Genomic DNA, 13,181 nt, shown 5'->3' with positions numbered 1-13,181 from the left:
GTGTGTGTGTGTGTGTGTGTGTGTGTGTGTATTATAAATACAGCTCTGATCAGCTTTCAGAAATCTTCTGCTGGACACGTCGCTGCCCTCAGGTCAGTCTCTGGTTTCTGCTTCAGATTCATTTAAAAGATTCTAGTTCTGCAGCTATAAAGATTACCTCACAGACGGTTAATGTCTCTATGAGTAGATGAATGGATGAATGGATGAGTAGTTCTGTCTCTAAAATGTAGATCAGTGTTTCCCATAAAGCCCAAGATGACATCATCAAAGATCTTGAGTGTCCTGACCCAGAGGAGAGAAGAAACATGAACATACATTTATATTTAACCAGCCGACATCACACTAGTTTACCTGTTTTATTATAAACAAAATTAATCAGACTGGTTAATGGTTAATGGGTTATCAGAAGAGTTGGAGATTAATTTAATAATTGATAACTGATCCATTCATCTCTGCACCTCTAGAGGAGTCTTTAGTTTCTTTATGGGATTTTATTCTCTTCATGTGCTTCAAACATTTGGTCAACGGTTTAACTGAAGATAGAATATATCTTTACATTATTACTTCATATTACCTGCAGAAACTCTGTTAATACATGTACGTTACAGTACATTAACGTACATTACAGTACATTAAAGACAATGTAAGTTTATTATAGTCTATATCGACTGTGTCTCATTGTTCCTCTGTCTATTAAAATATCTGATAGGTTAATACCTATAAAGTATCTGTTCTAATATCTGATAGATTAATATATATAAAGTCTATCTGTTCTAATATCTGATAGATTAATATCTATAAAGTCTATCTGTTCTAATATCTGATAGATTAATATATATAAAGTCTATCTGTTCTAATATCTGACTTTATGCCTCCCTTCATACACATGCCTCCCAACGTGCACACACCTTCCTGGGTGCACATAACAAAATAATTTCCTTCATGACAATATTTAGCAGAGGCACCATGGCTCCGTCCGGACCTTGGCCCCGCCCACGATTATTGTGATTGGTTTAGAGAAATGCCAATAAACTAGAGCAGGTTTTCCTCACATCCAGGAATGCTCTGTGGACTAGTCAGACCTTCCTCCGCAGCTCTGTGGAGGAAGGTCTGGACATGCGAGACTACCTTTAGACTAACATCCTGTGAACAATAAGACAGTTCCTGATGTTGGAGCGTCTCCGTTGAACTTTGAGATGAATAAAGTTTCTTCTCTGTTCTGCAGATCATCAACGTCATCGTCAACATGAGTCCCAGAAATGTCGTCTTTAAGAAAGTTTCCCGCGACAAGTCGGTGAGTACTTCAGAAATACTCACCTGGTTGTAGTAAAAGTAGGGAAGTACACACAGCGTACACATGTTGGAGGGATTAGTCTTCCAGCAGTAACAGCTTTGTGACCAGAATGTTGGTAGTTCAATCTCCAGAAAGGTACGGTAGAAAGATTCAACACATGAGATGGTACATATGAATTAAAGTCTTTTATAGTTAAAATTATCTGGAAAAGGTGACTGTGAGCCGGCTACAGAGCACCTTCTTAACTTCTCCAGGACATGAACACCTGTTTCCTGGGTGATATACTTGTGTTTTCTCATATTATGCTCATTTTCAGGTTCATAATTGTATTTAAAGGTTGTAACAGAATAGGTTTACATGGTTTAATTTTCAAAAAATACCATATGTTTGTTGTCCTCTTTGTGTGTTGAGCTCTCTGTTTTAGCTACAGAGTGAGATCTCTCACTGCTGTAACATCTTTGTTGGGAGTCGCACATGTGTAGTAGCTGAGGGTTATGACTACTAGACAGTAAACTGAACAGACCACTCATTAGCAAAAACAGGAATTTGACAGTAATAAATATGTGGAGAGCTTTACTTCACAGATATATGTACCAATGCTTCACTAGAACAGGCTGAAGGCTGTGAACCCTTGAGCAAGGCACTGACCCCCCCCCCTCTGAACAGGTGGCGGTCTACATGGCAAACAGAGACTTCGTGGATCACTGCGACTTCGTGGATCCGGTCGGTGAGTTCAAACTCCACCAGATGCAGTTTAAACAATGTATAAATCAGACATGTGCTATAGTCTCTGCTGTGATGGAGCCATGCTAACCGTTCCTCTCTGCTTCAAGTCTGTGTGCTAAGCTAGGCTAACAGTTCCCCTCTGCTTCCAGTCTTTGTGCTAAGCTAGGCTAACAGTTCCCCTCTGCCTCCAGTCTTTGTGCTAAGCTAGGCTAACAGTTCCCCTCTGCCTCCAGTCTTTGTGCTAAGCTTTGTGGCGAAAAACAAACCTAAAGGTCCATTATGAAATCTATAAAGACAGACTTTGTATTTTTAATGTGGTACTGAGAAATGCAAGGCGGACGTTCTTCTCTGAAATTATTTCAAAAAACTAATAATTCACGTGCTCTATTTGCTACTGTCGATAGATTATCAAACCCTCCAGTACCAGTAGCATCTGACTTTTTGTCCACCGAAGCTTGCAATAACTTTGCAATCTTCTTTAGTAAAAAAATTCATAAAATTAGACTTACAGTCAGTGCATCTATATCAAGTACAGGATATGTGCTGTCTCAATGCTTAAGCAAAACAAGTCCTCATATGACACAATTTCAAACAATTCACCAAGGTCAACTGGTGGAGTTTATACAAAATCTGAAAACCTCATCCTGTTGCCTTGATATTTTACCAACTGGCTTTTTTAAAAATGTTTCGAATTGTTTGGTCTCAGATCTTTTACAAATTGTAAACATGTCTCTTCAAACAGGCATCTTCCCACAGGCCACTCTTAAAAAAGAATAACCTAGATACATCACTTATGGACAACTATAGGCCTATATCAAACCTCCCATTCTTAAGTAAAATTATTGAAAAAGCGGTTTTTCAACAAATAAACCTTTTATTGTCCCAAAAAAATATTTTGGATCCCTTACAGTCGGGTTTTCGGCCACATCATAGCACTGAGACAGCTCTTCTGAAAATCTTTAATGATATCCACCTAAGCACATATAGTGGCAGAACGACAGTCTTCGTTTTTTCTAGTTTTACTAGATCTCAGCGCTGCATTTGACACCGTTGACCACGACATATTATTAAATAGACCGGAAAACTGGGTAGGCCTTTCTGGAACAGTACTACAGTGGTTTGAATCCTATTTAAAAAATAGAAATTACTATGTGTCAATAGGTAACTATGCATCTGAGCGTACAAGTTTGACATGTGGAGTTCCCCAAGGCTCCATCCTGGGGCCTCTACTGTTTAATATATACATGCTGCCCCTAGCTAAAATCATGGAAAACAACAACATAAACTATCACAGCTATGTGGACGATACACAGATTTATATAACCTTGTCACCCGGAGACTACAGTCCAATACAACACCTGGCCAGGTGCACTGAACAAATCAACGAATGGATGTGCCAGAATTTCCTAAAATTAAATGAAGATAAAACGGAGGGATTTTTGGACATAAAAATGAACGATTAAAAGTAAATGCTCATCTTCAATCAACAATGTTAAAAACAACAGACAAAACAAGAAATCTTGGCATAATTATGGACTCTGACCTGAATTTTAACAGTCACATTAGGTCAGTAACAAAATCTGCCTATTATTATCTTAAAAATATAGCAAGGGTAAAAGGACTTATGTGCCAACAGGATTTAGAAAAACTTATCCATGCTTTCATTTTCAGTAGACTTGACTACTGCAACGGTGTTTTCACGGTATTCATAAAAGTCTATTAAACAGCTGCAGCTGATTCAGAACGCTGCTGCACGCCGTCTACCAACATCAAAAAATAGATCACATCACTCCAGTTCTGAAGTCCTTACACTGGCTTCCTGTGCATCAAAGAATAGATTTCAAAAAACCAATATGCATGTTTAGTTTATAAGTCACTAAACGGTTTAGGACCAATTTACTACCTTCGAATCTGCTACTACACTATGAGCTGTTGAGATCCTTGAGATCATCAGGGACGGGCCTGCTCTCGGCGCACCCAGAGTCGAACAAAAAGGGGAAGCGCGTTCAGCTTCTATGGTCCCTACATCTGGAACAAACTACCGCAAAACTGTAGGTCGGCTCCTAATCTCAGCTCTTTTAAATCAAGGCTGAAGACCTTTCTTTTAACACTGCCTTTTCTTAATTCATTTTGTATTTAAATTTTATTTTTTTTATTCATTTATTTTATTATATAACTGTTTCTTCATCTGTTACCAATTTGTATGATATTTTTAACTGTTTTATGTCTTGTGTAAAGCACTTTGAATCGCATTGCTGCTGAATTGTGCTATAGAAATAAAGTTGCCTTGCCTTGCCTAAGCTAGGCTAACAGTGAGTTTGTGTCTTTAAGACGGAGTTATTGTGATCGACCCACTGCAGCTCAAAGGAAAGAAAGGTTTGTATGTTTATAATTTATTATATTTAAATATCATCATGTGATAAATTAAACTAAATAATGTCATAAAAGTCAAATTGAACTCTGACTCTCAAAATATTAAAATATTTCCAGCACGAGTCTCAGATTTCATTCTTTAATCTAAAGACACTAACGCTAATGAGGGAAAGATTCTCGTTCTGTTACTCCGACCTCCTGCTGGAGACGTTCTTCTGTCTGTACGGCAGACTTTCCTTTGAGTCAGCCGCGTGTTTGTGTCCCCAGTGTACGTGATGCTGTCGTGTGCGTTTCGGTACGGCCGTCCTGGCGAGGATGTGATGGGCGTGGCGTTCCACAGGGATCTGTTCCTGGTCACCCGGCAGGTTTACCCCGAGCTGCAGGACAAAGAGAAGCTGACGCACACAAAGATCCAACACAAGCTGCTGCGAAAGCTCGGAGACAACGCCTTCCCCTTCTTCTTCGAGGTGAGACACTGAGACACAAACAAAACTCAGACACGTACAAAATAAAAGGACCACGTACAAAATAAAAGCACCATGTACAAAATAAAAGCCCCACATACAAAATAAAAGAGCAACGTACAAAATAAAAGAGGAACGTACAAAATAAAAGCCCCACGTACAAAATAAAAGCCCCACATACAAAATAAAAGAGCAACATACAAAATAAAAGAGGAACGTACAAAATAAAAGCCCCACTTACAAAATAAAAGCCCCACGTACCAAATAAAAGCCCAAAATACAAAATAAAAGCTCCACTTACAAAATAAAAGTCCCACATAAAAAATAAAAGCTCCACGTACAAAATAAAAGCCCCACATACAAAATAAAAGCACCATTGCAAAATGAAAGATTTAGATTTGAGTAAAGAGCTGTGTGTGTTTCAGTTTCCAGACAACCTGCCGTGTTCTGTCGCTCTGCAGCCCGGACCCTCTGACGTGGGGAAGGTAACTGCATCATTACATCACTCTCAGGATATCCAAAATACCACCAGTACTTCTGTACTTCAATAGAGACAAGAACAGTCTCGTGTCTCTGTGTTTGGGACAGAAATGTGCGGTGGAGTTCGAGGTGAAAGCCTTCTGTGGAGAGAACCAGGATGACAAGATCGACAAACAGTGAGTCCTTCACACTAAATAGTTATTATTTTAATATTATTGATTCGATGGGATAGAGTGAACATGCTGCTGTGTTGTGCAGGAGTTTATATTATTATTGATTTGGTGTGATAGATTGAACATGCGGCTGTGTTGTGCAGGAGTTGATATTATTATTGATTCAGTGTGAAAGATTGAACATGCGGCTGTGTTGTGCAGGAGTTGATATTATTATTGATTCAGTGTGAAAGATTGAACATGCGGCTGTGTTGTGCAGGAGTTGATATTATTATTGATTCAGTGTGAAAGATTGAACATGCGGCTGTGTTGTGCAGGAGTTCGGTGAGTCTCAGCATCCGTAAGATCCAGTACAGCCCAGAGAACAGCCAGCTGGTTCCTGCTGCAGAAACTACCTTCGAGTTCCTGATGTCGGAGAAACCACTGACCGTCAAAATGAGCATGCCCAAAGAGGTCTGTCTGTCTGTCTCTGTCTCTCTCTCTTGCTACCTGTCTGTCTGTCTGTCTCTCTCACTACCTGTCTGTCTGTCTCTTTCTGTCTGTCTTTCTGTCTGTGTCTGTGTCTGTGTCTGTCTGTCTGTTTCTCTCTCTACCTGTCTGTCTGTCTTTCTGACCTGTCTCTCTACCTGTCTGTCTGTCTGACCTGTCTCTCTCTCTCTCTACCTGTCTGTCTGTCTCACCTGTCTCTCTCTCTCCCTGTCTGTCTGCAGACGTTCTACCACGGCGAGCCTGTCAGAGTGAATGTAGAAATCACCAACTCGTCCAGCAGGAACATCAGAGACATCAGTGTTTCAGGTCTGGTTTCTTTACAGAGGCAGATCCTAACAGGACACTTTACAGATCAATGGGTCTAGACCACACTCTATAATTCACAGGGACCCAACAATTCCTGGAGTGTTTCCTAATAATGTTTCCCTTGACATAAATGCAGATGTATAAATGTCATTTAAAAAACAATAATAATTACCAATTTTCAAATATTGCACCTGTCAATCCAGAAGGCAATATTCTGGCGCCTATTTTGTGGTCAATCCTGCCGATGTTGTCTTTGCTGTAATCAGATCAGAATATATTTATGTTTATGTGTACAGACAAGGCTAGCAGCAGCAGCACCTTGTCAGACACCTTTCTGGTGTTTAACCCTTGTGTTGTCCTTCGGGTCCCAGTGACCCAAAGGACAACACAAGGATTATGTACTTCCCTTTACTTTGTTGAGAATTGCTCTCTAAACAAGGGTTAATACAGCACCTTAGTTCTTGTTTGTACAGCATTTTGGTCAGCTTAAACTGTGTTTAAATGTGTTCTAGAAATAAACTTTACTTACTTACTTTACAAGAAACAGGGTTTAGAGAGCAATTCTCAACAAAGTAAAGGGGAAGTACATAATGTGGTCCTCCGGTCGCACTGGGACCGACCACAGGGCTATAAACAGAAAACTGCCACACGCCTACGGCACCGCTACCGCACGCACGCACACAAAAACGCCACGCAACTGACACGCAACAGAAACGCCACACAACTGACACGCAACACAAACATCACGCTCACGCCACGCAACAGAAACGCCACGCAACTGACACACAACAGAAACGCCATGCAACTGACACACAACAGAAACGCCATGCTCACGCCACCCAACTGACACGCAACAGAAACGCTACGCAACTGACACGCAACACAAACGCCACGCTCCCGCCACGCAACACAAACGCCACACTCACGCCACGCAACAGAAACGCCACGCAACTGACATGCAACAGAAACGCCATGCAACTGACATGCAACAGAAACGCCACGCAACTGACACACAACAGAAACGCCATGCAACTGACATGCAACAGAAACGCTACGCAACTGACATGCAACACAAACGCCACGCTCACGCCACACAGCCAGTGTGCAGGCCGCCTAGAGCACCAAATATATTGATAAGGAGGCAGGTTGGGGGGGGACTTTGACCCAGGAGACTGGGGTTCATGTCCTGTTAGAAACGAAAAGGAAACAGAGTTGTTTTAACTTTAGGGAACAACGGAGCTCCGTCACGTTCTGCGCCACTTGTTTTTTCTACTGTTCAGTTTGTGACTTATAAATAATAACCTTTAATAGAAACATTTTTTCTGTGTTTAGTTGAACAGGTGACCAACATTGTTCTTTACTCCAACGATAAATATGTCAAATCAGTGGCCAAAGAAGAGACAAAGTGAGTTCACCTCTCTCTAATAACCCTGTCTATCCTGAGAGCTGCCTGCGGGTGTCGTGTTTGCAGTGACTTTGTCCCATATATATATATATGGGACAAAGTCACTATATATATATATATATATATATATATATATATATATATATATATATATATATATATATATACTCACCTTAAAGATTATTAGGAACACCTGTAAAATTTCCCGTTAATGCAATTATCTAATCAACCAATCACATGACATGCATTTAGGGGTGTGGTCCAGGTCTAGACAATCTCCTGAACTCCAAACTGAATGTCAGAATGGGAAAGAAAGGTGATCTAAGCAACTTTAAGCGTGCCATGGTTGTTGGTGCCAGACAGGCTGGTTTGTGTATTTCCCAATCTGCTCAGTTACTGGGATTTTCACGCACAACCATATCTAGGGTTTACAAAGAATGGTCTGAAAAAGGAAAAACATCCAGCATGCTGCAGTCCTGGGGGGGTTGGGGGGACAGATGAAGACTGTAAAAATGTTGCCTGATGAGTCTCGATTTCTGTTGAGACATTCAGATGGTAGAGTCAGAATTTGGGGTAAACAGAATGAGAACATGGATTCGTCATGCCTTCTTACCACTGGGCAGGCTGCTGGTGGTGGGGGTGTAATGGTAGGGGGATCCCTTTCACCTTCAGAACTGCCTTAATTCTTTGTGTCATTGATTCAACAAGGTGCTGGAAGCATTCTGTAGAAATGTTGGCCCATATTGAGAGGATAGGGTCAAACATGGTATTAGTATGGTGTTCCTAATAATCCTTTAGGTGAGTGTATATTGATTTAGTGTTGTGTTTGCAGTGACTGTGTCCCCTCTGGGACGAGTCTAAAGAAGGAGTACGTTCTCTATCCTCTGCTGGCTCTCAACAAGGACCGGAGGGGACTCGCTCTGGACGGACGACTCAAACATGAAGACACCAACCTGGCTTCATCCAGCATGTAGGACACAGAGACACACTGAGACACACTGAGACACACAGAGAGAGACTGAGAGACTGAGAGACAGAGACACAGAGACACTGAGACACACTGAGACAGAGAGAGACACACAGAGACACACAGAGATACACTGAGACACACTGAGACACACATAGACACACAGAGACACACAGAGAGACACTGAGACACACAGAGACACACTGAGACACACAGAGAGACACTGAGACACACAGAGACACACAGAGACACACAGACACACAGAGAGACACTGAGACACACAGACACACTGAGACACACAGAGACACACTGACCCACACTGAGAGACTGAGACACACTGAGGCACAGAGAGACACACTGAGACACAGAGAGACACACAGAGACACTGAGTGACACATTGAGACACACTGAGACACACAGAGAGACACACAGAGAGACACAGAGACACACTGAGACACAGAGAGACACAGAGACACTGAGTGACACACAGAGAGACACACTGAGACACACAGAGAGACACTGAGACACACTGAGACACACAGAGAGACACTGAGACACAGAGATACACACAGAGACACACTGAGACACAGAGATACACACAGAGACACTGAGTGACACATTGAGACACACAGAGAGACACACAGAGAGACACTGAGACACACAGAGACACACTGAGACACACAGAGAGACACTGAGACACACAGAGACACACTGAGACACACAGAGAGACACTGAGAAACACAGAGACACTGAGAGACACCATATAACTGTTTTTGTATGTTTACAGCACATTGAGAATCTGCGTCTCAGTCTGGGTTCTTACTGCAGGTCTTGTTTTACACGGCTGCTTGGTAACGAGAATATAAAGAATATAACTAAAGAAAACTGTCTGTCTGTCTGTCTACCGGTCTCTCTCTGTCTGTCTGCCTGTCTGCCTGTCTGTCTGTCTGTCTGCCTGCCTGTATGTCTGTCTCTCTACCTGACCTGTCTGTCTGCCTGTCTCTCTCTCTAACCTGCCTCTGACCTGTCTGTCTGTCTGCCTGTCTCTCTCTAACCTGTCTCTGACCTGTCTGCCTGTCTGTCTGTTTGCCTGTCTCTGTCTCTGTCTCTGACCTGTCTGCCTGTCTGTCTGCCTGTCTCTCTTTCTGACCTGCCTGCCTGTCTGTCTGTCTGCCTGCCTGTCTGTCTCTCTGACCTGTCTCTCTCTCTCTGACCTGTCTCTCTCTGACCTGTCTGTCTGTCTCAGAGTGAAACAGGAGGTGCTGAAGGAGGTCCAGGGCATTCTTGTTTCCTATAAAGTGATGCTGAGGATGATCGCTGCTGGGTCAGTCTGAAATAATATAATAATAATAATAATAATAATAATAATAATAATAATAATAATAATAATAGCATGGTTCCTTCAGGAACTCTGAGTCCATCCCATAATAATCAAGTCTCACTGTTCTCTCTGCTTCTGTTCACAGGACGCTTGCATCCAGGTAACAACTTCCTGTTTCTCTGTCTCTCTCTCTGTCTGTCTGTCTGTCTGTCTGTCTGTGTGTGTATGTGTGTGTATATACATCAGATCTGACCGTGTGTGTCTCTGTGTGTGTGTGTGTGTGTGTGTGTGTGTTTTACAGCGAGGTGTCTCTGGAGCTTCCATTCAGACTGATGAACCCTAAACCTGACCCAGGTACTCTCCTCCTCCTCCTCTTCCGCCTCCTCCTCCTGCTACTACTCAGATTACTCAGATTACTCAGATTACTCAGTGCCTTTAAGCAGCTTGTTGAGAATGGCTGACATCAAATCCTGCAGATTATCATCCAGATATATCATTACTGCTGACACACACACACACACACACACACACACGCATACACACATACACACACACACACACACACACACACACACACACACACACACACACACACACACACACACACACACACACAGAGACAGCACACACACACATACACACACACACACAGAGAGACAAAGACACACACACACACAGACAAAGACACACAGACAAAGACACACACACAGTGCTTTTATTTTGTAAGTTGGGCTTTTATTTTGTACGTGGTGCTTTTATTTTGTAAGTTGGGCTTTTATTTTGTACATGGGGCTTTTATTTTGTACGTGGGGCTTTCGTGGATCTGGCTTTCCGGAAGCCACACTGCGTTTATGCACAGCTTCCGAGATGTGCTCAACCAGTCTGCTTGCCACAGACTGCTCTGTCTCCTCTCTGCTTGTAAATGACCAGGATGTTAGCATCAGAGGTGCAGGCGACGCGTGAGGGTGTATCCTCCGTGTTTGAAATCCTCTGCAGGGATTCCATCGGGTCCAGAGCTTTTGTTGTTCTTCATCCTGGCAATAGCTTGCCAGAGTTCTGAGTAAAGTGATGGGGTGTCCAGGTGCGTGATTGGTGGCAGGTCTGGTAGATTATCCAGCATATGTGGGTCGACAGGGTTGGTGTGGTTGAGGACACTCTCAAAATGATTTGCCCAACGGGCAAGAATCTCGTGGCGGTCCCTGAAGAGCATGGACCCATCAGCTGATCGGACTGGGGCGAAGGCCCGCTTCCTGGGGCCGTACAATGCTTTAATGGCATTGTGAAAGTCTTGAGTGGTATCGCAGTCTGCCAGGTTCTGGATTTCTCGTGCCTTTTGCACCCACCAGGTGTCCTCCATTGTCTGGAGGGCTCGCTGGTTTCTGTTCTTGCAGCAGTGAAGGTGGTTTTAAGGGTGGGAGATCCAGGGCAGGACAGGAGAGCTTTGTGGGCCTCAAGCTTGGCTTTTAGGAGTGACTGTATCTCAGCTAAGTTACAGTCAAACCAGTCCTGGTGACGTTTCCTTGGTTGGCCGAGCTCCTCTGAGGCTGCACTATGATTGGCCTGGTCCAGAGCTGGCCAGTCGGTTGTTTCCTCCGGGAGCTTGTTAAGGTTTTCAACAAGGAGCCGTCGGAGGTTGTCTTTGGTGGGGAGGCTATTCAGCGCTATACAGTTGAGATTCTTGTTTGGAGCGGTCCTCGGGCCACGGGGTCGAATGCTCATGAGTAGTTTGGATCTGAGTAAGGAGCTTGCGCATAGGTAAGGATTAAGGTGAGGGTGTGGGTGCGCAGACCACACTCCCACCATGTCCTTGGCAGGTCTAGTCCAGGGTCCAGTGGCATGGAGACCGAGATGACTGGGGACCCTTCACTGCTGCAGCCTTCATCTGCCTTCTTAGCCGTTGTGATGCTCCACTTCAGTCAGCCATCATCCTTCGCCTGTTCCGCCATTGAGATCTTGTGTCTTTTTATTCAGGGTGTGCTCCCTTAGCCTTTGCCTCTATAGGCTACCCCACAAGGCAGTGGTACTACTTACCCATAGCTGGGGCAGTGGTTGGCAGGTGCCAGGGCGTGTTCCACTACTTAGTGGGCCTGCACTCTGGGGCCCACTGCTGCTCCGAGATACCGTACAGTTCAGCCTTGGTCCACTAGGGCCCAGTTACCGTGTGTGGCCGCGAGGAGGCACTGTAGGAGTCTTGGCGGTGGAGAGGCTGTGTACCGACAGGAGGAGACTTATGCACTTGGCTCCTCTTTTTGCCCCTTGCACAAGGGCTAGTCGGTGGCAGTAGCTGTAAGAAGACTGTAGCAAGCAGAAGCAGCATGCAACGAGCAGTAACACACACACAGTCACACACACACACACAAAGCAGACACACACACACACACACACACAGATACACACACACACTGTGTTAACATGAAAACATTAACTCCTTGTTTCTTGTCTTTGTCTGCTGACTGAACTCTGACTCCAGCCAAAGACAGGTGACATGTTTCATCTCTTTACAACTACTGCTTTATTTACAATGACAATCATCTACATATATATAAATATGTGCGTTTTTTTTGTTGTGTGTGTGTGTGTGTGTGTGTGTGTGTGTGTGTGTGTAGTGAGCTGGGTGACATGGTCTTTGAGGAGTTTAAACGAGTCTACCTGAAGGGCGTCGTCTACGGAGACGATGAAGAGTCTCCCACTGAGGCATAAACTACAAAGATGGCCGCCACAGAAGACTGTCTGTCTGTCTGTTTGCCTGTCTGTCTCTCTGTCTTTCTGTTAGCAGGACATCATTAACACATTAATGTAGATTTAAGTTGATTATTCATGTTAATAATGTGACTGTAGATGAATGTTAAAGATTAAATAAGTAGTGAAACGTGTTGTTGAAGTATGTTCTTATACTTTTATGTTTTTACTGCATCTGTGTACTTCCTGTCCCAGAAACTGTGAAATAAAAGTTAAGAAACATTAAATATCTTTAATTATTCAGACTGACAAACATGTGCAGGACACACACACACACACACACACACACACACACACACACACACAGACAGGCACACACATACGTGTTTTCATGGTATATGGGGACTTATGAAATAAACGTGAAATTTTCCAAGGTCCAACAGACCAGGGGCCTCATTTATAAAACTGTGCGTAGATTCTATTCTGAAAGATTTCGTGCGCAAA

General features: G+C 43.3%; 1 protein-coding gene across 1 annotated transcript; it reads left to right on the top strand.

Annotated features, from left to right (window-relative positions):
• Positions 1 to 12,964, top strand: LOC120543840 (S-arrestin-like). Its single transcript, XM_039777139.1, has 16 exons — positions 1 to 92; positions 1,226 to 1,294; positions 1,961 to 2,021; positions 4,352 to 4,396; positions 4,661 to 4,860; positions 5,283 to 5,342; positions 5,446 to 5,513; positions 5,828 to 5,963; positions 6,221 to 6,305; positions 7,638 to 7,710; positions 8,543 to 8,680; positions 9,924 to 10,001; positions 10,144 to 10,158; positions 10,300 to 10,352; positions 12,469 to 12,478; positions 12,605 to 12,964. The coding sequence occupies exons 2-16, from the start codon at positions 1,247 to 1,249 to the stop codon at positions 12,696 to 12,698; spliced, it is 1,164 nt and encodes a 387-aa protein (XP_039633073.1). The 5' UTR covers positions 1 to 92; positions 1,226 to 1,246; the 3' UTR covers positions 12,699 to 12,964.
• The last annotated feature ends 217 nt before the right edge of the window (positions 12,965 to 13,181 follow it).

This window comes from Perca fluviatilis, chromosome 2 (assembly GCF_010015445.1).
Source record: "Perca fluviatilis chromosome 2, GENO_Pfluv_1.0, whole genome shotgun sequence".
Classification (NCBI taxonomy): Eukaryota; Metazoa; Chordata; class Actinopteri; order Perciformes; family Percidae; genus Perca; species Perca fluviatilis.
Note: the sequence above shows the minus strand (reverse complement) of the source record. Positions and strands in the feature narration are given on the sequence as shown.

Bases quoted from the DNA above. Each gene is read 5' to 3' on its own strand.
- LOC120543840 (XM_039777139.1), top strand. From the start codon at position 1,247: ATGAGTCCCAGAAATGTCGTCTTTAAGAAAGTTTCCCGCGACAAGTCG. The intron at 4,397-4,660 runs GTTTGTATGTTT...TTGTGTCCCCAG, and splicing joins GCAGCTCAAAGGAAAGAAAG to TGTACGTGATGCTGTCGTGT. The intron at 4,861-5,282 runs GTGAGACACTGA...TGTGTGTTTCAG, and splicing joins CCTTCCCCTTCTTCTTCGAG to TTTCCAGACAACCTGCCGTG.